This window comes from Hevea brasiliensis, chromosome 17 (genome assembly GCF_030052815.1).
Source record: "Hevea brasiliensis isolate MT/VB/25A 57/8 chromosome 17, ASM3005281v1, whole genome shotgun sequence".
NCBI lineage: Eukaryota > Viridiplantae > Streptophyta > Magnoliopsida > Malpighiales > Euphorbiaceae > Hevea > Hevea brasiliensis.
In genome coordinates this window covers 3,173,788-3,198,918 of record NC_079509.1, presented here as the reverse complement: position 1 = coordinate 3,198,918, position 25,131 = coordinate 3,173,788, and the positions used below count along the sequence as shown (strand labels likewise).

The window sequence follows — 25,131 nt, the reverse complement described above, 5'->3', positions numbered from 1 at the left end:
TTATTTTTTAAAAAATCTATAATTTGAGACAAATAAAAAAAAAGGGTAAACTTTTCTTATGGGATGAAAGAATAATGAATTTTAAAAAATCTCAAAGCTCAAATTCACTCTCATTGTTATTGGAGAAGTTGAATTTAGTTATTTTTAATTTTTTTTTGTCTAAATTAATAAAAAAATTTAAATTTAAGTTCAATTAAATTTAAAATTTTAAAAAATTAAGAAATTGAGTTTTTTAATTTTAAAATTTAAATCATAAAATAAAAAAATAAAAAAATTTAAGAAATTCAATTTTTTAATTTAAATCAATAAATTAAAATTTTTAATTGATAGGTTTTATTTTAATTAATTTAAATAAAAAAAAAGGTTAAACTAAATTTTTCGCATGAGCACTAAGGTAAAATTTTGCCTTAATAAAAAAGAAAATGGAAGAAGAAACAAAAATGGAAAAAGGAAGCGCATAAGAGCAAGACCATTAAACTAAATCACAGCTCGCTTGTCGTATTAAACACGCTCAGACCGATGAACATTCAATTTAAATCGAATCGAATCAAATTAAATTATTAAAATTAAATTATTATATTTTAAAATCGAATCGAATTGAAATAAATGAAAAATTAAATCAAATCAAATTTTTTTATTTGAGTTAGATTTAGTTCAAATTGATCGATTTCAAAATTTACTTATTTTTCAATTTAGACTTGATTTCAAGTTATTTGATTTAATTGTAACTTTAGTTTGAACCTAATAACCATTAATCAATGAAAATAAATAATATATATATATATATATATATATATAATTCATAAATTTTTCATAAATATAAATTAATTTAAAAATAAAAAATATTATTCAATTTGATTCGATTCAAATTATTTTTTAATCGAATCAAATCAAAATGATTTAAACTTTTAAAATATAAAATCAAACCAAATTAAATTATATAAAAAATCAAATCAAATTACTAAATTAAAATAATTCAATTTTATTTTTCAATTTAAACCAAATAATACTCGCCTCACAGTTCACCAGCACGCGCTTCTTGAATGTTCATAATCGGTCGCATAAACTTATCAGATCGGTTTTCGTGGAGCCCACACGGTCCGACAACCACTACAGGCGCTCTCCTACCCTGCACCATATGCTTCTTTTATTTGGCTTATAATATGTTTTATAATTGTTATTAAAAAAATATTTTTAATATGCTAATTTAAGACTAATTTTAACATATTTTATTTTATAAAATAAAAAAATTTTTAAAAAATCAAATTTAGATAATAATAATAAATATGCTCAAATTTGTACTAAATCTTCTCTTTTACTTTAGTTTGAAAATTTTGTATATCTACAGCGTGCTTGAGTGTTTGCAAATTTAATCAAAAAAATTAATTAATTATAATTTTAAGTGTGTTTTATTATAATTTTAAATAAATTTTATTATAATCTATCTATTTAAATAACAAAGTAAATTAAACTTTTTTTAGAAATTGTTACGTTGTATTTTTAATGAGAGATTTATATTCGATAGCTATTGATTTATAATTTATTACTATTATTTTAAAATTTATTACCATTAAATTTTAAATGTAAAACTTAATAATCTTTTATTATCTAATATTTTTGCATTGTTATTTATATTTAACTTTTATTAGTTTAGATTTTAAAATAGAATATTATAATTACATAGTAAAAATTTTAATAATTTAATTTTTACAAAAAAATAAAAATGATTTTGATAAATATTAAATTTTTAATTAAATATAAAAAATTAATTTCTATTAAATTTCTACAATAATGAGTTTTATATAATATAATATTTCGAAATTAGATATGTCATATATTGGCGACATGGGTTTTTTTCATCGGGCAGGATTCGAAAGTGACATTCACGAGCGAAGATGAAAGCTCCGGTCTTCATGCGCGCGCACACACACACACAACATATATGTATATATGTTTATCAAAAACTGGCTGCATTCTTGCAGACTCAGACAAAATTTTTTATTGGCAGTAACTATGAATTTACGACTTTTATTTTTTTTTTTATAATTATTAATAAATATTGAATAATAATCTTCCGAGCGAACATTGCCTTCAATCTTCATCAATATATTATTTAAATTCATTTAATATTATTTTTTAATTAATAGTGTGCAAAAAATATTTCATTAATAACTCTATAAAATATTTAAAATTTATTCATTTAAAATATAATATTCAAAATTTACATAAATAAGTTTAAATAAGCTTAAAAAAAAAAACTCAAAACCAAACTTTACCGCAATCACTAATTGAAATTAGAGTAGACAATTTGGCAGATTAATAGCTAATAAATTACTAATTTAATAATATTAAAATTATAACACCCATAATTTTTAAATTAATTATTTTATAGATAGTTATTAATATTTTACTTTATTTAAATTTTAGAAAATTATTTGAAATTTTTGGAAATTTTAAAATTGGATTCGATTTTTCGAAAATATAAAACTTTGATGATTTTTAAAAATTTATTTAAAGATCATGTGGCAAAACTAAAAATATATTTAGACTCTACGAATTTTTTCTGAGTGTTATGAAATTTTTTTGAAATTTTTAGACCTCATTTTTTTTTACAGGACAGAGTAAAAATTCAATTTCGGGTATTTTAAATCGAACCGATAGAATCAAATCAGATCGATCAAATCAGACCGATCCTTTTTCCTTTTCTTCTTCCTCTTCCGCACGCCCTCGACGCTCACTCTCTCTCTCATTTTCTCTCTCCTCTCTCATCCTCTCGCCGTCCCACTGCCACCCCAGCCTTCCCCAGTTGTCGGTGCACTTCTAGGCCACCTCCCCGCCGCCAGCTGACGCTCCAGGCGGTCAGAAAATCGCCCCAAAAACTCCCTCACACGCGCACGCTGTTTTGACTTTCCAGCTTGATTCCGGCCAATCCGGCCACCAATTGGACCAGTTCTTGTCCCAAAATATATCTACACCTCGAGAGCTTTCCATAAACACCAAGAACACAAAAATTCATTAAGCGATTTATTCAATTTTTGTCCGAAAAGTTTTAATCTATTTTGACTTTCGGGCTATATTTCTCAAAAATCGTAAATCCCACCAAAAATCCGAGAGTACTGGAGTGCTCTACTCGTCCAGAGCATCTCAGCAATACTCATTTCAAATTTTTCCAACACCATTTTTCGGTGGGCCCTACGAGACTTCGCAGTATTTTTTCCGAACATTAAATGAATTTAGAAAATTCCGTAAAAATTATATACTAACCCTTGTGTTATGGGCTTCGCGTAGGTACATTCAATTCGAGAAAATTTTGACGGTTGCTTAGGTCTGCAATTTCGAGCCAAGCAGACAGACTACCGGAAAAGCTTCAGAACAGAGCTGAGAGTATATACTACCCCACAATTTTCAGACGTTCCGGACGCGTCTCCAGGGTAGGAATTGGTATAGGTAAACCCGAACCCTCATTTTTCTCAATTATTTAGTATCTAATTTCTATTAAAAAATCTATAAAATATTCGTGATAGGTTAGAAAAATATAATTCCTTTTGCGTTAGCTCTATAATATTACTAAGGACCGTAGGGCAAAGTTTTAGAATTTTTGGAGCTCAAATGGGTAGTTTTTGCAAAAGGGATAATTGTAGGGACTAAATTATAATTTTTCAAATTGTGGTTGTTGATTGTTTGGGTGGGCCCAGGAGGGGCCATGTGATGTGATTGAGTTGTGAATGTGTGACTTATGGATATAGAAGTGCATTTTGAATTCTTTTGCAGGTTGGGTAGGTCCTAGGTATAGGGGAGATTCTGCCGGATTTTCGGCATGACTTAGGGTGTTTTTGGTCTTTTCCAAACTTGTATTGAGTCAAATATATTAAAAATTGCAATGAAATTTGTCAGGTGAGCCGGGACAGCCTTCCTCTTCCGCCCAGTAGTCGCAGTGACATCGGTTAAGTCTGTGAGTAAAATATTAATTTTAATTATAATTTCAATATTATTATATGTTCAAACATGCCCATGCATCACTTATAAATGTGTATCTATGTAGTTAAACACTAGGCACATCTTATATTGCATTCTTAATTGATGAAGTGCCATGGATGTTGTTTGTGATAATTTAGAGCCGTGTGCATGCATTGGTGTGCGTGTGGTGTGTGGTATTAGATATTGACAGGACGGGTAGACATGGCTTGAGAGACACTCGCTGGGACCTGGTCCTTTATGGATAAGTTGGGGTAGGCATGGCTTGAGAGATACTCGCTGGCCCCCGCATTTGGTTTATTAAGCGAAAGTCCGGCTTTAAAGACACTCGCTGGCAGAGTTTGGATTAAGAGAGTTGTATAGGGGATCAGCTTCCATATATGTACTGTTTGAACAATATTGGGTGTGTGAGTGCTCCAAATTGCCTTTTTACTGTTATGATGTGATTTGTATGAAATTTATGATGATGTTGCATTCCATTGCTTATGATGCATTAGCTTTACATAACTATAGAAATTGTGGTTAAAATTAGTATTTTACTCTCTGAGTAGAACACTCACTCCTGTTCATCTATTTTTCCGGATTACAGGAGGATTACTTTTTGTGACTAACCTACTATTCTTATTTGCAGGTCAATTAGTAGTATCTAATATATTTTGTACAATTGAGTTAAATTTTAGATTCCGCATGTGTTAGGAGTATTTTAGTTAATTTGGATCTGTAATATAATATTGTGTTGAATTTGTAAAAATATTAATTGCATGTATGACTGGATTGGATGAAGGAGTTGAGCTCCCATTGAATTTTATGACATTATGAGTATGTGGAGGGTGAGCTGAGCTCTCCAATTTATTATATATTGTATTTACAGGTCGGGCGAGTCAAAAACTCCCTGTTGAATAGTCAATTTTATGGCCGGACTCTGTTTGGTTGAATTCTTGAAATTGGGCCTAAATGGGCCTTAGAATTGAGTTGAGGAATAGTTAGGCTTAATACGGGCCTACTTTAGGTTGATTCAAATCCTAGTGTCGGTTCGGCCCATAGGTTGAGTCGTGACAAAAATTATATTTAAAAAAATATATTTTTATATTAATATTAAAATTAAAATTGAATAAATTAAAAAGAATACAGATTTCTATAATAAGGTTTCCACTACTAGGTATTGTTATCGTCTCGAAATCAATTGTAAATGCCAATAAGGAATGCAAGACAAACTTAACGCAAATGTTAAATTTTTTTTTTTTTTTAAAGGAAAAAAGGTAATCCGACGTTGTAATGGTGAGACTGAGAAATGAGAAGGCAACAAGGGCAAGATCGGTAAAAGAAATTTGAAATGATCATTCGGGAATAATCCTTTATTGAGCCCCGTAAGCAAAGAAACAAATTGGTACTATGGTAACCTTCTCCGGTTACCTTATTTCGTTTTGATTTTATATAAAATAAAATTATCTTATTACAAAAAGTGAAATGATTTATAAATTTACAATTCATCTCACAAGATTTTTGTAAAGTATTTAAAAAAAAAAACAATTAATTATGAAAAATATAATAACTTAAGAAAAAAATAAAATTTTCTTACATAAAAAATATATAATACTTTTAATAATATTAAAAAATATTATTTATAGATAACACCAAATAAGGTATTGTAAATTAATAAAAAAAATAAGTTAATTCATTTAAATAAAAGCACATTAAATATTATATGTGTTTTCAGTGAATAAATTTTATTTTTTTATTAAATTAATAAATTTTTGTAATTAATTATTTTATAAAAAAAAATATATCAGTTTACTTATAAAATTTGAAAAGATTAGACAGACAAATTCACTATAACAATATAATAGTACTTTATATTGAAACTAAGTAACGGTAAAATACACCTAAACATAGTTAATTAATAATTATTGTTTATTAATCATAATAATAAATGACTATTTAAACTTTGGCATCTGTCCGCCTCTACTCTTGTATAGTTTCAAGTTGTTGCTAACTTGGGTGGGAGGCCCATGCGAGTGGCGGAGTAAGAGGGGTTTGAAAAAGAATAGTGGCTGAAATGCCAGAGAATAAGGCATCAACACCTTCAGCCTGTACAATGAAGATGCCGAAAGATAATGAGATTAAAGGCAAAGCAAAGTGTGGTTTGTAGATTTGGTGGTGAGGATTCGGCAAGCTCTGGCATGTACAATGGATTTGCTTCTATTGTTGCTGCCTGCTCCGCTCATCCTCTCAGTCTGATTAAGTTACATGCTAAACGAGAAAGAGAGAGGAAGATAGAAGAGGAAGCCAATCGAAGACTCACAGTAACAACCCCACCAACGAAGGTTGTGTGCTTGCTTTAGTGCTTAATTCATTCAAAGGAGAAGAGAAATGCTTCCTGATGAGATCCGCTTGATACTGAGATTGAAAAGAAATGGGGTAATGTTTGAGTTGGGATGAATTATTGGGTTGGTGATTTTTTTTTTTTTTTTCTGTTGGTTGAATTTTTGTATTTGATCGACAAATTTTGAATTAGCGTTCTTAAATTTTTGGATTAATATTTCTCGTTTCTGGATAGTGTTGTTATTATTATTTTTTTCGTTACTTCAAATATTTTAAACGTGAATTTTGTATTATTAAAAATTAAAATAGACAATATTTTAATTTATTTAAGTTTTTTAAATTTAAACATAAGAGTATAGATTAATTTAGGAAAAATTATTTAAATTTATTAAAAAATTATATAAAAGGATATGCAAAATAAGGACAATAAATAACCTAAGAAAAATGAGAATGAATAGGCATTTTCTCTCATTTGAAAAAGAAAAAAAGAAAATAAAAGGAAATTTATTATGCTTTCTCTAATTTAAGAGAATTCAAAAAATGTGAAAAAAAAACTATTTTTAACAAGAAAATTATAAAATTACTCTTTCTATTTAAATTCTTTCTAAAAATTTATATAATAAAATTATAAATTTATCACAAATATTTTTTTTATTTTCAAATTTTTTAAGGGATTGTTTTCAATATTTTTCAAACAAGGAAAAATAATTTAATTTTCATTTTTATTAAATTGTTACAGTTTTGCATAATTTTATATGACAAACAGACATTCATGATCAATCATCTAAGTAATGTTCATCTAAGTAAGAGAGAATCAAATAAATTAATCACTCTTGGTTCTAATACAATATTTGTTTGGATTGTCTTTGTCAAAGACACAAAAGAGCTTTACATAACTTTTCCAAATTTTGATGTAGGGAATTACTTATTATTAGAAGCAAAATTGAAGAGAATAATGATGCTGCTGCATAAAAATTATTTTTACGTAAGTAAATTATCTCATATATTTTTTTTACATTAAATACTTGAATGATTATTTAACTAAAAATTAAGTGTTAACAATATTAAATTTAATAAAAAAATACACTTATTACATAAAATGACCGATAAATTAAACTTTAATTATAGAATTGTTAACGGGTTAAATATCTCATAGTCTGAATCATCAATTCCTCTCTCCATTTCTTCTTCCTCGCTCCTATACTCTGCTAACCATATCCCTCTTCTCTCCCTAGACAATGCCCAGATCAACAATTCCAATTTCATAATTATTCAGCGAAACTATCTCAAACCCAGGTAAAAAAATCAAACGCGTGCACACGGAGAAAAACAAGGTCAAAAGACAAGAGAAGAGCTCATGACACAGAAAAAACTATTTCAGATATCCATTATTCAGTGTAGGAAACCATTTCTCTCCCTCCATGTCATCTTGAATCAAGCTTATCCTTCTTCTTCGCATTTCTCTCCATCGCCATCACATTGCCATCGCTAACAACTTATTTATAATTTTGATGCAGCTCATGCCTAGGGTTTCTTCTCAATTCCTTCCTCTATGTAGATGAATCCAAGATTTAAGTTTTGTTTATATCGCATTAATGCTGCTACTCTTTGAGGTCTTTGATAGGTATAGTGATTTGAAGGACCAGTGTTCCTGATTTATGGAGCCAAGAGGGTTATTTTTGTAAAAAAATTAAACAAATATATAACAGTTCTGAAATAACTCTATTTTTGAAAACTGATGCAAACTGTTGCAATTTGTCATTTTATTAACTCTTTATTAGTTACTAGCTAATTTTGTAAAAATTTACTAAATACTTTGGTTTAATTATTTGAATGTCCATCAATTATCAATTGATTTCAACAATTGAACCAAACACCCCATAAGATTAGATGCTAAAAGTTCTGCCATATCTCTCATTCAGAGTCACCAAAGATAGATCTTAGCTTAGGTTGTGTTTTGATAATGGAGTTTCTGCTTGATTTGGTTTAGTTCTTAGCCTTGCTTGGCTTCCAGTCTCGGTGGTTGCTTTGTTTTGGCAAGATATTGTCGGTGGTACAAGGCAACGTGATGAATGATTATTGATGATAAGCGGCATTATACAACAGATTTCAGAGGATGACAAGCTTTAGGGGTTTCGATTCTATGGGTTCTGTTAATTGGGTTTCGAGGGACCTATCTTTGTAATGGGCCTTGGATCGAATACAATAATTTTTTCTAATGAATGAAATTCTATTTAAAAAAAAAAAAAAACCTATATTTAAGTGAGTTATATAAAGAGATAAATCGAAAAATAATTTAATTGTAAATATAAACACCACATACATTAACAGAAAAGTGAAGTGCTAAAGGGATTCTTATAATCGTATCTTTTTCGTCGAAAGGATTCTTATAATCTTATTTTCTATAACTAAGCATAGGTCAGACATACTGGGCATTTTCCAACACCACGCCCATTTAGGCATTCTCATACTTTGACACTTGTCAAGCTTCTAAGCTAAATTGTTGCAGACAATCCTCGTGTACACATGAAAAAGGTAAGCCCCTAGCGACCACTTGTGGGGAGACATTTCATGGAGTTTATGTGTTGAGAGATTCAGTCCTGTATTACTGAGCATTTTCCATTGAATCATTTCGGCAAAAGTGAAAGCAAATTTAATAATTTAAAAAAAAAAAAATCCAGCAAAGATCTACTCGATGTAGTATGATTCATTTAAAAACACATGTTGCTTTTACTGGATACTAATACAATTGGTTTCGTTCAGTGGTATTAATATTTTTAAATTCAAGAGAAATTAATTATTAAAAGAATTACAATTGATTCCAGCAAATCAGCACATGCAAGATTTTGAGCTCTTTTACATTACAGAATCAATTCTATAGTTGATGATAGATTAATAAATTAGAAATTAGAGGAGTGATCAACTGATGATTAACTTATAAGAATAATTGAGGCACTCAACACTCTCAAATCCACGGAGGCATCCACTAATCATAGTGGTTAATGGAATTTTGTTATTTATTAATCACACCTTTAAATCTTTATCATAGTGGGCATTGGTGTTCCGTGTAACCCAATAAAATGATAGATATTCTTATTAAAATTATTTCATCAATAAATAGTGATTAAAATTGCTTGGATTTTCTTTGATTGGTAGGATTTTATGTACAGAAAGTGTCTTTGATGGAACAATAAGCATGTGTGTTGTTCAATTGAATTAGTTTAATCAAAGTAATTGATGAATTAATTTAGTGCTTATGGACGTCAAAATTCTTCATTTGAATTTCTTAGGGAAATCATTTACATACCCTGTGTGTAAATTTTGATTGATAAATATTTAGAAGCGGGAAGCAAGCATACCCTTAATCCCATACCATCCCTTCTCAGTTCTCTCTATGTATAAATATCTTTGTTTTTTCCATACATTTCTTATATGTGCAGTACTACCAGAAGTTGGTTTCAATCGCTCACACCCCAGATTTGAGCTAGTAACCTACTTGAACTAGAAGACTTCCTCCACCTTGCTAGACGTAACAAGAATGTCAACACTTCTGATGGGTCACGGAGGGAGAATGAAGCTTTAGTATCCTTTGGGCTTGAAGTTACAATTATTGGGTATCCTTGGCCCCTTCTTAGCATTACCTGCAAAATTCATTTGTGACTAATTGAGTATTGCCTGCAGCCTAAAGGAAACAAACTATACAAAGAACCATGAATTCCATTCTCCTTGATCTGTCATATTTTTGTAAAACAACTTGTAGTGCCTTCATATTTTATCTCGAATGATACCTTGAAAGCATCTTCATCCGTTCGATCATCTCCTATGTACACAGGTAGAACATCATTGGAGTTGCCTAGCCCTAGAGTGTCAAGTAAATATTCTAAAGCATTACCTTTGTCCCACTCTATCGATGGTCGTATTTCCATAACCTTTATGTGAATTTTCACAAGCATTAGAGGAAAATCTTGCTACTTGTAAACAAAAAAAAAAAAGTTGAAATTAAGAATTATCCCTACCTTTTTACCCCAACTTAAGTGAAACTCCGGATAATGTTCAAGTACAGACTTCACCTTCTTCTCTAAAATTTCATAATCCTGGATTTAACAACAATATACTAGTTGTAATAAATCTCTCTCATCTCATAGAATAAAACAATATATGGTGCGCTTATTGCAATGCCTGACTAGGTTTTATGAAGAAAATTAAAGAATTCATCATTACTCTGCACTATCAATATTGAGTTTATTACCTCTTCTCTAACCTGTCGGAAATGTACAGAGATGCAAAATCTATTGTCCTCTACCCTGGCACCTTGTATTTTCATGACTTTCTCTTTCAATGCTGTTCGCATCTGTCATAAATATATAGAACTTTGTTAAAATAACTTGTTATTGTTAGGCAATATATAATTAGATAATTAGTGAGCGGGCACGAATTCTTTCTCCGTAAATGATACGTGGTGATTCTGGTGAACTGTCTGTGCACATAATTAACAACGAAAATCAAAAGTTGCCTTCACAAATCAAAAGCTAGCTTACCTTTTGAATTGCAGGCAAAAATTTCTTAGCAGGTTGAAAGAGAACCTCATTCCCCTACCAAATTGAATAAGGCATGTTATTAATTAGTTAAGCGGAAGAAACGAGTCTCTCCTCTTAGAAATGATCAGTCTATATATGGTATATTAACGCTTGTAATGTAACGAGAAATTCTTAGTTAGACCTGATTAAATATGAATATAAAAGATAAATTTTTTTTATCTGTTAAGGATTTAAAAAGCATTATGTATGATGAAACTCATATATTAAAAATGTAAAATTCATATATTTGTATTTTGAGTATATAATAAATCAGTTCTAAATAAGTTTTTTATTTTTTTTATAATATAATTTGAAGGTGAATGAGGAAAGAAAAAAAATGGAATAATAATATTAATATGTACCTTCTTATCAAGGGCTACGGTATGGTGCTTCCCATCACAGGACTTAACCGGCCTCGGTGGGGCCAAAATGTCCATGCCATGGCTTCCTGCATAGAAAACATTACTTAACTGTACAAATTCTTTAACCTGCATCAAAGAGAGAGCGATCCCTTACAAAGTTTCAAAGAATAAAATGAATAACAAAATAAAGATCAGTAACCAAACAGAAAATTCTATAGTTGTTTATTACCTTGTCCCTGCTCCTACCACTGATTATAGCTGTTGGAAAATACTTTGCAACTTCACGTACTGCTGCACGCATCTGCGAGGAAGGACAAACAATAGCAATTAGTGGTTGCATTTACACATATATATGCAAGTAAAGATTATTGTTTACCTCATCAGACATGAAGGCAAGATCAGGATTATCTACAATAGGTGCAAGAGTACCGTCATAATCTAAAAACACGGCAATCTTCTTACCCTTTGCTGCTCTCATCATCTGATCAAATGAACCCAATGCAGAAGGGTGTTCCACCTGAGAATTTTAAATATTGTTATCGTCGATGATAGTAATAATGTCTGACTAATTAAGCTCTTATGGCAATTAATTATATAATAAATATGCGAGAGTCTCTTTTGACAACTTACCACCCATGTGTCATAACTTGCATCATCTATGGAAATAGGTCCACCTTCGATGAGATGACTTATAACATTAGATGCTCTTATACTTGTGGAGCGATCATTTCCAGGCTGCATTTTTGGTTTATTTGTGGATGATCTTTGAATTCCCATAGCCTGATTGAACTTTGCAATATTTATCTTGAATATTTCTATGTTTCAAGTATAGACAAGGAATTAATAATGTTACTGCAAAAAGAAAGTAGTAAATCTCCGTAAAGAATTTAGTAGAACAATTATAACGTTAAAATATGAATAATTAGGCTCGTAACTGAGAACAACTACGGGATTCATGGACCATTTGATTTGCAAGGGTCAGCCATTAGGGCTCACAAGCAAAAGTGGTGTCTACTATGGGCTAGACCCAGCTAGCCATTAAACACTAGATGTTTAATTCCCTCCACGAAAATTTTTCATGGTTAAAGAATATGATGGCTTGGCGACACTGTCTGTATGCAATTATCGATTCCATTAAATTTACCTGAGAAAATCACTATAAGCTGGCTGAGTTAGTAAAACAAGTTCTTCACAACTCCAACTGCTTACCTGCAATTATGGCAAACATATAATTTCTTACTAAATTAAGCGTAGAAAATATGATGGCAATCTTGTTGCGAAAGAAAAATGACAAAAACAATGCAGCATGTATTTGATACCAAGTAATATGATGAGATGGACAATAGAGCATATAGATGACCAAACGAGGCAAAACACTTCAATTTAAACTATCCTTGTCGAAGCCTGCTCAAATGAACATGACCCGGTCCATGAGTTTGCTTCAAATTTTCTTTCCTATTTGATTGACATGTGTTCTCCGTATCCTTTATATTTGCAACACACATGGGTCCCATTATCAGATGGCACCCCAAAAATTCCAATAGAAAAACAATCATAAATAATATTAAAGGTTATCGATAAATTGTTATTTCTAGCACCATACATAAAAACCATCAATCCATTAGAATTTGCTACGGTTTCATGAGGTTATTATATATCGAAACTGTCAATAAATGAAGCATTAATGAGCTTTAACAATTGAGTCATCTAGAATTTGGTGAGATATTAAATTCAAACTCCGACTGAAATAGAATAAAAGGAAATAATAAAAAGCCTATTAAATTTAAACGTGAGAACTCCTTTCAAGCATATTCATAACGTCCACTATCACTCTAGCTAAGTTAAATTTGACGCTGGAGTTTCATCTTTGATTTTCAGTTCGACTCTCATTCACCTTCAAAAAATTGAAACAAACTAAATCATATAAACAATTTCAAAAAGTGATGAGTTGTTTATAATCTAACATATCAATAAATTTCCATTGCAAAAGCGTAAAATGGGTCGGTGACGGACCACTGATGGATCGATCAGTTTTAGCTTCCTGTCAAGATAACGAGGCCGTGAAGGGCAAAGTTAACCATGGTTTATCTTGTTTATCATGGTAGGCCAGAACATGAAGCATATATACTACAATCTTCTCTGAATCTTTTTGGCAGATTTTTTTTTTCTTTTTCAAGATAGAAAACTGAAAAGAAAGATTGAAAACTGGAAAAGAAAGAAACTTTCAAGCTAAGGGTGATTTGATAGAGATCGGGTGTAAATGAAAATGATTTTCATGGATATTCATATCAATCAATCCAACTCAATCTCAGGAAAGCGGCAATTTAAACTAGTTAAGGATATGCTACATGAATCAATTGCTTTCCGAAAAACATTATTTAATTTCAATGACATGCATGACGCCATATCTTTTATAAAATCACATAAGATAGTTTAAGAAAGGTCCCTCTTAATGAGACTCCATTTTTTTTAATCAGAGAAACAAGAAGAAAACAAAAGGAAAAAAAGTAATTAAAAGAATAAATCAAAATCAATGACTGGGCACGCATGGCCAATTTGAAAGGTGGTTAAGTAGGGTTTCCATCAGCCGATTCATCTGATACTGACGTGAGCTAGTGTTTAAATGTTTCAAACAACTTTGACGAATCATACAATGTATGTTTTCTTCGTCTGGCTCCACGCCTCCTAACTTAACTACTGGCCAATTTCCACGTCCAAATTATTGGGTGTACAAAACATTGAAAGGTGACTGAGTGCACAATATTCAACCACCCTTCACGTAATAAGGTTTCACTAGAACCTTAAGGTCAGAGTAGGATTTTTCTTCTTGAAATTAAAAAAAAAAAAAGCGTTCTAAGAGAAAATTACATGAAATGCAATGAGATTTCTATACGGATTCAATTAACGTTAACGGAAGGGTCCTAAAAAATTTAGCAAGTCAATACTTAGGAGAAGATCCTAAAACTCCTTCCAAGGCTGGAAAAATCGTGCATAAATGAAACTCGTACATGATCATTTAATATTAAATGATGAATTTTTAATCTATGCAGTTTCATGTCCTCCTCTCTCGTGTCCACATTGTAAAGGAAGTTCTAAGACAAAATTTGACACTTCCAAGAAATTATATAGTATATTTTTCCTCAATATTAACGCAGCTTACATGCAAGTTTTACCTGCCACTGGAAAGAAGCTAATTAACTTTAATTTATTATCTTATTTAATTATAACAGACAACTATATCAATAAAGGGCAAAAACTAATACCTATAGAAAATATATAAAGAATGAGTACTTAGGGCAAAATAAAAAAAGTTTGTCTACGTACTTAATTTAAAATCATTCTAAGACAACTTTGGTAATTAATTAATTAACACAGTTTTACGTGTAGATAATACAAAAATGGGTATGCATTCCTGACAGTCGAATTGATCTAATGATCTAGAATTATAAATACTACACATGAAAGAAAAACTAGCAGATCAGCAAAAACAAAACAAAACCCTTAATTTCTGCTATTAATACCGCACAAATTCTGAGCAAAGATAGTCGTTAATTGGATCATATGTCTTTTCTAAAGTATATAGGTGATGAGAGTCTTTATAAAGATTAAAGAAAAGAAGAGGAGAGAGACGAGAGCAAATCTATGGGCTTGTGGGATTAGTGTTAGCACTTCCGGCAAAGCAAAAAACATGAACTTAAGTCTAAGACACAACACATGCCACGTCTCCGTAGCTCACGTGTAACATGTGAACGCAGAAAAAGACCCTTGACTTATGCAACCGAAAGTGTGAACAGAGAAAAAACAATGGAATTAGTTTAATTAATAAACTCATGACAGCATGCACAAAAGACTACTACAACGTGTCGGCAGGTGAATTAACGGTTGATGATGAAAGCTTTAGACATCTGGATTTGGTCATCTGGACACGGTTTAGGACTAGACTAGTGAAAAGATCTCTTGTAGAAGCAGACAATGCATAGGACGAAGTGTTCAAGTCCTAAAGGAAACTACCAGAAACTGCAAATTAATCGGATTAGCGACATAAAATATTGCGTTTATGAGACATTTTCGTGGTATGTGAATTACTTAGGGGGAAAGGTAGCCAATGCATGTTGACACTTTTCATAGGCGAATGACAGATTAATGACTTTGATGTGTTTTTAGGTAGGGTTGTCTTTGTGTTCGAATAGATGAACAGTGCGCATATCTATAATCAAAGTAAGAGAGATTAAATTCACAAGAGTATAGTTGATTAACATAAAGGTGTGAGCTTCACTTGATTTCACGCAAACTATTGGCATTTAGGCTTGTTAAGGCGTGTTTGATATTACTGTTAAAATTGTTATTAAAAAAATTATTTTTTTAAATATATTAAATAGAGAGTATTAAAAAATAATTTAAAATTATATTTAATAAATTTTAATAATAAAAATAATAAAATTATTTTTTTAAAATTATTTTTTTTAATAATATTTAAAATAATACTTTTATTTATGAAAGTAATTTTGACCTTCCAAACAGACACTTAGTTAATCGGTAGTCATTGTTTTCGATATTTCATGAGACCAAATAAACTAAATAAGCTATACACTCTGAGGCATGCACGTCTCCTACCAGACCAAAGGAAACCTATTTTATGTTATAGTCCTAATTAAATCCCTATGACATATTTTCATACTCGTTCAAGCCGAGAGATCATCAGAAGCATAAAGCCTTTAACCCTCGTTTAATTTGACTAATTTGGCAAAGGTGAGGAGATCAAATGACAATTGATCTATAAGACTAACAACAAACCAATCACCATCGTAACATGCCATAACCGTTTTTCAGGTATTAGTCCTTTCTTTGAAAAACACTCACTTTTGCTGGTGTCCTCCACTCCTCATCCCAAAACTACCAGACCGACTCTCAGCGGATCCTAGGATCTCCAACACACGTGTCCTCGCAACTACACGCGTCTTCTGCTCATGGGGTTACTAAAACCGGAAATTGGCGGCCTGGATCTAAAGTTAAACACGTTACTCTACAGATATGGGTCCAATGGGCCTCCAGGCCCAGCTCATTCATGGGACCCTGTAAGCAACGTGTACGATCCAGAAACATGCACTTCTGCAGTTCTACTAGCTTGTAATCTACAAAACTAAAAAGAGAGAAAACTGCCCGTAAGTAACCGAAAGGGGTCTTCAAAACTAGTAAAACTACCAATAAAAAGGCGCGTGTTCCACAACTTTGCTACCGTTAAGCGTAGCTGGAAGTTACCATCATGCAAATCACGTGATGATGTTGAAGTATATTTATGTAGGTGAAAAAACTAACACCAACTGTTTTTTTCTTTTATTCGCAGTTTTTCTCGCGATATTGCAAATTGAAAAGCAAAATTTTGGTTAAATGAATTTTTTTTTTTAAAAATTTACCGTATTTAAATAAATAATAAAAAAAATAAAATTAATGATCATATGGCGGTTATATAAAAAGGAAGTTTCTGATCACCGGTTAAGACGCAAGTGGGAGACAGGCCGTGTGTGTGCATATATATATCACTGGTTTTAATAGTTGTCTGTGACCTATGCACCGGAAAAAATAAAAATGATGAACGGAGAAGAAAGAAAGAACAGCAAGCATGCATGTATAAAAAAACATTAAAGAAAATTAAAATTGAATTAAAGCAATAGATAAGCGTGTATCTAATAGACATGCAAGGCAGAAAGAATATGAAAGTAAAAGGCTAAGTCATACCAAGTTTGGGCGTATTTCTTGTGAATTGTCTACGGGGGCGAAGAGCTTCACGAGGAGAAAATGAGGGGGAGCTGCAAGGAGAAGCGACAGAGGCAGTTTGAAGAGAGAGAAATAGAGAGGAGGCAAATATGAAGGAGAGGTGGTTTATTTGTGCACATATATATATATATATATATATATATATAAAGGTGAGGCAGGGATTTTAGGGATTTTGGAAGATACATAGGAAGCGAGAGGGAGTCATTCTTTGGATCCCTTTTGCATCATAACTTCCTAACTTTTCACCCCTTTTGAAAAACTTGCTGATGTTAACATCTGCATTGACCAAAGCAGGTCTATATATTGCGCTTCTACTCTCCCATTTTCTCTAGTAATTATATAATTTATTTTTTATATTTTTATAAATTTACACAATTTTTTAATATGTTAAGAAGAATATTCTATAATTTGCCTGCAATTCCTATACCCCTTTTCTTTCTTTTATTGAAATTACCTCCTTTAACTTTTATACATTTGCAGTGTCATACCCTTATAAATTTTAATTTTCTACATATTATACAAATGTGCCCTTTCGAAGGCTGTAGTGCTTTCTTAATTCTCAAATGCTTTATTTACAATAAGTTATTTTAAAAAATAATTAATTAAATTCTCACATAACTATAATTTTTTTTTTAAATTAAAAAACTTAAAATTTTTCTTTTCAAATATAAGAATTAATTAAAAAAACAATTTAAAAAGAAAAATTATAGCGCTTTATATTTTATAAAAGATGATGTGTGTACAAAGGGCCGCTTTTTTTTTATCTGGATTTTAGTATTTCTTTTAATTAGTAAAAAAAAAAAAAAGGAAATGTTGAGTTTCGAAGAATTAAAAAACACTAACCCTAAGCATCCATATACAGTGTAAAGTAGGTCAGAGTTGTTAGAGTGTTCCCATTCAACACTGCATGAATTTGACCCATCAAAAGAAAGAGACTTTACCCATGAAACTTCTTTTGAGTTGCATGACTCTTCTTTGTTGCCTTTCCTCATTAACAATTTATTTTTTATTTTTTCTCTTAACATTCTCTCATCGCTTCTTCCACAAACACAAGCAGTAATTAATTATACCCTCAAACTGGAATATAATATAATTTAATTAATATTTAATTGATCATGATTCTATAAAACCACCCTACCTATTCCGATCATATATATATATAAGTAGAATAATAATTTATTTTTTATAATTAAAAAAAAAAATGTATGGTTTTTGTCTTTCCCTTCCTCCCCCCTCCCTCTACTTTGCTCCAGAGGAAGAAGTTTGAAGTCATATCCACATTGATGACCATGTGATTTTATTCAGATTCTTTGCTTTTTTTTTTTTTCTCCTTCTTTTCTGGTCCATGAGATTTTTTCGGATTCAGTGTTATGATATCTATTTTCAATTATATTATAAAAAAGGGAAAAAAAAAAAAATTCTCCAGCCACATATGACCTAAGGGGAAAACCATCTATTACGTCAACGTATGATATGGTGCAGGTGTCTAATTTCTGCGAAATTATTTATTTTTAAATTTATTTTTCTAAAAATTATTATTTTAAATACTATAATTTCAAAACCGACCAACGTCTTACCAAAAGAGACACTGCACTTTATAATTTGATTTTGATTATAATTAGTATTATAAATTATTCTTCGCCTAAATTTTAATATGGAAAATAAAATTTTAAAATCTTTTGAAAAAAAATAATTTTAATACTTATGAATTGATTGGAAAACATTTTTAATTTTAAATTAAAAACATATTAATTAAAGTAAAGTTTGTTGGATAGATTCAAAGGATAATTTTTATAGACTATTTCTAAATTTTAGTTCATGTTTTGCTTGTTCTAACTTCAATTTATTATTAAAAATTCTTAAATTTTACTTTTTTTTTTTTATAAAAATCCTTCAAACCTATTATAATAGGTTTTTAAGTTAAAAAATTTTTCCAAACTAGATTAAAGGGATTTTTTTATAAAATAAAATTAAAATTAAGAACTTTTTAATAATAAATTAAAATTAATAAACAAAATTAAAATACAAAATAAAATTTTAAATACGAGCTATAAAAATTAACTAGATTTACATGAAAAAAAAAGGAAGAAGAGTATTATATAGAAAGATTATTATTATTGTTATTACTATTATTTGTGGGCCAGGCCTAACAGCCCAATTTAATTGAGCCCAAAAGACTAAAGTATAATAACCAGCGCACGATCGAATTTGTAGAGCTCGCCTTCTTCAGTCTTCACTCTTTAGCTTCTGTTTTTAGCTCTTTGGCTGGTGAGAAAATGCCGGAAATTAAACCTTACAGACTCTGATCTGCTGTCTTGTCGTTTTGAATCCAAAAGAGAGAGTCTTTCGGTAAGCTGTCACTAATTTGGAAAACAGGAATAGCATTTAGTATTATTTCTCAAACTTTCAAGTTTATATTTTTATTTTATTTTTCCTGGAAATTCTCAATCCTCTAAACAGATGTTAGTTGGTAATTGTTTTTTGTAGCATTTTCTTGCGTGGTTGCTACATTTTTTTTTTATTTATGTATTATCCAATCTAGCTTTTTTCGTAACTATGTGGAGACTGAACGCGAGCACGTTGTAAATTACGCTTAGATGACAAAGCAATTTTTTTAGCTGCCTGAGAAGTATGAATTTATTTGATTTATCTGGATTCTAATAAGAAATTGAAAGGCTCTATTGTGTTTTATATAGCATTTGAAGTTCTTTTCTTTTGGGTCACTGTCTTCTGAAGTAAGAGGATAGATGGAAGGCAGAGAAATGGTAAATAGGGTTATGGAATTGGTCTCTGCAAGATAATATCGCTACTTTTGTGTACCGTGTTTTGTATGATGTTCACCATTTTTAAAATTGTTGCTGTCTTGGTGATAATCATCATTCATCATTGCCTCCTAATGCAATTCAACACCTGATGGAGCCAGTATTCTTTTTTTTTTCAGCTGTCCAAAAATATGCCATATCTCTGTGCATACAAGTCAAATGGCTGCAGTGCAATATATTCTAAATTAATTTTGAATGATCTATTACTAAGTTCATTTACATCAGATAAGTTGGGCTTGACATTATGGAAAGGATAAGATAGCCAGTATGTGTATTCCGTTCCAAACCCACATCCACAAGGATCATCGAGACTCAACTGCCTTGTGGCTAACATTTTTCCCAAAATTTAACTGAACATGAATTTGAAATGGATGGGGATGAATCCTATGGGATTGATGAGATTTTTGTGCTAGTTTCGGCACCATTGATTTTCATTGACAATAGAGCCCCTCTCCCAAACGTGTTTTACATTGTGAGTGGTTCTGCAAATTTTTCTAGCATCTAAATCTATAAGTTATTCTATATAATTCCCCATCAATATCTAATGCTTAGTGTGAAACTGGCTCATGTAGGCACTGTAGGTTTGAACTCAAAATCATTTGGTTCCTTAGAGATCTTACAGAGCTGGGCAGCATCACAGAAGATCCCTCACCCAAAAGCATGCATCTGTGGAATTGAAATGAAGGTGTTACAGGTTTTGACTTCTTTGGCTTATTTATTTTTCTCTTTGTGGAAGGATTCAAAGCATATTTGTTAAAATCACGAGTTAAATCGTAAGATATAACGAGTTAGAATCATCAAAATGAGTAAAAGTGTATGTAAAATCGAAATCGAGCAAAATTGAGGATTTGAGGTAAATTCACAATTTTAAATAATAAAATCGAATTAAAAATAATATGATTTTACAAGTTTACTATTCTACAATTTTATATATTTAAAATTTTACAATTTAAAATATTTCCTTTTATTTATCGAAATCATTGTTATTTATGTATTTTAACATCATTTTTAGATTTTATAAGTTTTTAAATATAGTAATAACTATTATTTTTCTGCTTCAATTATCTTGCATATATTGTAATTTTTTATATTAATTGTTTCTTGAGCAACTTTTGTTATATTTCAATTATCATAAATATGATCTAATTTCTATATATTATTCATCAAATATTTTTATTATTTGTATTTACATTTTTTCAAAGTTGAAAACTTGGAATTATACTTTCAAATATGAAGTTTATATATGCATATATGTGTGTGTATAATTTTAATTATTCCCATACTAATAACTTGGTGAAGAAAATATTTCATTTAAAATTAAAGTAATTTGAATATTATAAAACTTAACAATATATTGGAAAGTTTTTTATAATTTCTTATACTTAAATGTATATGAAAGTTTATTTATGTATTTATATAAATATAATTATGTATTTAAATATGTTGTAAAATCTTACGATTTTATTATTCGATTTTATGATATGATTTTACAGAACTTTCACCGATTTTATGTTAGAAAAGCAAGTTTGACAACCTTGATTTAAAGAATTAGCTCAACTTCTATAACATAATGTTGATACACTGTAGTAATCATATTGCTAATTTTTGTGGGGTTATTGCTCAGAGGAAGGCTCTTATTAAGAATTTTTTTAGTGACTTGTATTGCCAAACCTCAGAACAAGTTGGGGTCTTATGTTGCACACTGAACACACAATGTGGACTGATAAGTCATGCTGTAAGTCTATCAATTGTTATTTCTGACGGAATCAAATTTTCAATTAGACTGTTGAACAGTGTTAATTAAATTTAAATATAAACTCCTTAACATTGAAAATTACTCCTTTGCCTACTAATTCCCTGAAGATTTATGAAGTTATTACTCATTATATTGCTATCAATGCTGTCTTGTTTCTTTTTGATTTGAGTTGCTAACTCAAGAACTTTAACAGGATTCAGCGGAAATAAAATTCTCAACACAAAGATCACTTGAGCCACCAGGTGGCCTGCAAAACAATGCACCTAAGGCTCTTGGGATCGACTCTGGTTCAGTGTCTGTTTCAAGCAACAATGGCAGAAAAGTTACCTTTGAAGATATTGAAGCTGTATGATATTAGTTTTGATGTCCATTTGCATCAGTACAATTGTGTTATTTTACTAAATGTAATTGAACACATGAAATTGTTTACAGGTCCAGAATCTGATTGAAAGGTGCCTTCAACTGTATATGAATAGAACTGAGGTGGTAAGTACCCTTTTGCATCAAGCCAGAATTGAGCCTGGTTTTACAACCTTAGGTGAGCCTCTTGACACCTTCAGACAAGTATGTTTTACTCTCTCTATATGAATGACCTTTATATACATGATCATCAAAGCAGACTTTGCTAAGAAAGAATTTCATTTTATTCCTTCTTCATCTCAGTCACTGTATCATGTTTGGAAGCTAAGTGTCAATAGGAACCATAAATATTAGTACATGTTAAATTTTGTTTATCAAATAGAATTGGTATCTTTCTTCTTCTTCTACATCCTCCTCTTCTTTAATTCAGTATGGCAGAAATTGGAAGAAGAAAATGTAGACTTTTTTAAGGCCTACTGCATGAGGCTAGCTCTGAAGAGACAAATTATTATATTCAATCAATTACTTGAGCACCAGTACCAGCTGATGAAGATGAAGTCCCCTGTATCTCCAAAGGTTCCATTAGCTTCTATTGAGAATGGGATTCAGCGCTTGCCAGGTATGTTGTTCCTGTAATAGTAGAAATTCAAAACATAATAAAGTTAAAAATACATGCCGGTATGCAATCAACTTGCTAAGACTACTGTCCAAGTTCAATATTAGGATTTAGGTCACATTCACATAGCACTCTTATATATGTGTCTGTGTATAAATAAGACAAAATTTGTACCCTTCCCTTGTGTTTTTTCCCCTACCAGGTGGTAGTTAATTGATAATTTGTCAGCCTTTGTAACCAGACCTCAGTTGCTATTGTCATTTAAGTTTAGTGAACATATCTTTCATCTTCTTTCTTTTCTGGGTTTGTGTGGCAATGGACTGGATTGTATGTTTTCTAACCACAGACAAGTCCGTGGGCAATTTTTTTTTTTTTTTGGATATTGATCACATTACTAAGGATTTTCAAAGACTGAGCATTTTTCTGTGTAGTTGTGTTGTGTACATTGGTAACAGATGACCTTAATATAGCTTAACATGGTACTTGAAGGCACTTGTTGGACATGTGAACTGCTGTCCAAATTTATTTGAATATAAGTAGTGGACTCTTGCCTGTATTGTTAGATATATATATATATATATATATATATATATATGCATGCATTTTTCATTTTTGGGATGGGATGGGGAGCAGAGCAGAGTTTGAGTGGGGAAGTCTGTGCACAGTTTAAAGTTTTCCTGGAGGCTCTTTGTTTCTTGTACTAAAGGGGCTTTCTTATCTACTGGCATCCTTCTTGGCTCAAGTTTCTTAAGTGTTGAGATTCTTGCCTAATTAGTTTTCTGTAATCGTGTGTAATATTCTAGGATCTGTAAAATAGCCTAAAAATCTGTATCTTTATTCTTATGTACTCTCCTATTTTGTAGACTGCTGTAAACGCTATAAATTCCCAATCAGCTTGAGGGAATAATCAAGCTCTAAAATTCCTCCATAATCCTCTTCTATTTTCTGTCCTCTTTATTTTCATTAGGGTTTGTCTGTGGTAGGCCTGTATCATAATCCTATATTGATTGAGGCTGTTTTTCATTTTTTTTCTCCTGTAGTTCAGTTAACAATCTACCTATGGGATACACCATTCTGCAGCAGCCTTCAATTCCATCAACAGGTAATTCCCAGATCAGCTCTGTGGGAAGTGTATCTAGCTGTCATGTGGTAAATGGAGTCCTTGCATCAGACAGTTTCCATCCAATGCAAATAAATTCTCTAAAAGGGTGAGTTCCTTCTCATGTTAGTTTTTCTCCTCTCCATTTAATTGTATATGCTCAAGTGGTCTTGTTATTTATGCTTGAACCTGGAGGCAATCTCAGAGAATCGCTTCATGGATTCTTCTGATGGACAGACCATTTTGTTTCTTTGATTTTTGATTCTGCTAGAACATCAATATTGATATATGTAAATATGTTCAAATTATGTTGATCTGCCTCAATACTTGAATCCTTGCATATGCATGTTATTCAGTATTATGTAACTGTTGGTTCTAGTGGAAACATTTCAGATAATTGAATTAAGTATAAATGCATTACGTTGCTATAATTTACTGATTTACTGTTTGTTGACGGTGATGAATAGAAGCCCAGCTGACCCAGTACCTGCTGTCCCTGTCATCAAGTCAGAGATGATGGATTTGAGTCCAACACCAGTTACATCCAATGGTCAATTTCTTTTCACTCCAGCAGAAATATCAGGATTGAGTGTAGATGCTTCAGCACTTGACTCTGCGTATGCCTCTCATATAACAAGCCCAGAGGGGCTGCAGCTTGGACCTGATTCTGATACTGACAATTGTAGGAAATCTCTCGAACCAGTTTGTCAAATTCACTGGAATTTAAGCTTCTCAGATCTAACTGCAGGCTTGGCAAATGTAGAAGGTGAGACTTTCCTCATCGTTCTCCTTTTATCACATTATACATGTAACTTGATGACGGTTATTAAGCTAATCTGCCTTGCCTACATTACAGATCATCCCAAAGGTTTTTCTTTTTCTTTTTCTTTTTTTTTTTTTTTGATGGTCCTTAATTTGAATTAAACAATTTTCACCTCATATTATCAACAGATCATGGACATCTGGGAAACTGTTCAGGTTCTGATATACTCCTTGATTCTCCAGAGCAAAATGACATTGGTAAGTCTGAATTCATTTTTTCAAAACAATGATTTCCATTGCGCAATTGTTGAAGGAATGTATTTCATTCTTATTTCAGGTGAGGATTTCTTTCTTGATAATGTTCCTGCCCCAGGCAATCAAATGAAGGAATAATCATAAAGGTGCTGCTTGTTACAAACCACAGGTTCATGATCAATTGTCAATGATCTTTCACCTGTGCAAAGTATAGTTGTAAATTTGGAACCTCAAATCAGGCAGGCAGATTTATTTATTATTGCTTTTTTACTAGTATAGTTGCTTAGCTTTGCAGCTAACAACAGAGTATTGTTTGCTCCAGTTATTATTTGTAAATTTCCAGAATCCATGTAAATACAAACAACTTCAAAGACAGGCTTATTAAGTTTTGAATTAAAGCTTCGATGCACGCTAGTGACTTAGAGAGTTTGAGCTTGAACTAAGTAAATT

At 31.0% G+C, this 25,131-nt stretch overlaps 2 protein-coding genes across 18 annotated transcripts; one reads left to right on the top strand and one right to left on the bottom strand.

Moving 5' to 3' along the window:
* Positions 1-9,531: 9,531 nt before the first annotated feature.
* LOC110637528 (probable trehalose-phosphate phosphatase C) lies at positions 9,532-17,267 on the bottom strand. Of its 12 annotated transcripts, none has more exons than XM_058139366.1 (12): positions 16,973-17,267; positions 16,097-16,376; positions 12,381-12,445; positions 11,867-12,016; positions 11,613-11,753; positions 11,466-11,537; positions 11,237-11,362; positions 10,836-10,889; positions 10,547-10,648; positions 10,314-10,391; positions 10,086-10,226; positions 9,532-9,938 (listed from the first exon to the last, which is right to left on the bottom strand). In XM_058139366.1, exons 4-12 carry the CDS (start codon positions 12,011-12,013, stop codon positions 9,756-9,758), a joined length of 1,044 nt encoding a protein of 347 aa, XP_057995349.1. In that variant the 5' UTR covers positions 12,014-12,016; positions 12,381-12,445; positions 16,097-16,376; positions 16,973-17,267; the 3' UTR covers positions 9,532-9,755. The 12 variants fall into 12 exon arrangements, with proteins under 12 accessions (XP_057995349.1, XP_057995346.1, XP_057995345.1 ...); XM_058139363.1 differs by lacking the exon at positions 16,097-16,376 and adding an exon at positions 16,727-16,800 and having other exon boundaries at positions 11,867-12,051; positions 16,973-17,266; XM_058139362.1 differs by having other exon boundaries at positions 11,867-12,051; positions 16,973-17,266.
* A 1,962-nt stretch (positions 17,268-19,229) lies between these two features.
* Positions 19,230-25,103, top strand: LOC110637487 (uncharacterized). 6 transcript variants are annotated; one of them, XM_021787605.2, is made up of 10 exons: positions 19,230-19,360; positions 20,059-20,305; positions 20,406-20,518; positions 21,783-21,935; positions 22,022-22,127; positions 22,380-22,568; positions 23,611-23,773; positions 24,132-24,430; positions 24,616-24,684; positions 24,764-25,103. In XM_021787605.2, the coding sequence occupies exons 3-10, from the start codon at positions 20,513-20,515 to the stop codon at positions 24,817-24,819; spliced, it is 1,041 nt and encodes a 346-aa protein (XP_021643297.2). In that variant the 5' UTR covers positions 19,230-19,360; positions 20,059-20,305; positions 20,406-20,512; the 3' UTR covers positions 24,820-25,103. The 6 variants fall into 6 exon arrangements, with proteins under 6 accessions (XP_021643297.2, XP_021643296.2, XP_021643295.2 ...); XM_021787604.2 differs by having other exon boundaries at positions 20,406-20,527; positions 24,135-24,430; XM_021787603.2 differs by having other exon boundaries at positions 20,406-20,527.
* The last annotated feature ends 28 nt before the right edge of the window (positions 25,104-25,131 follow it).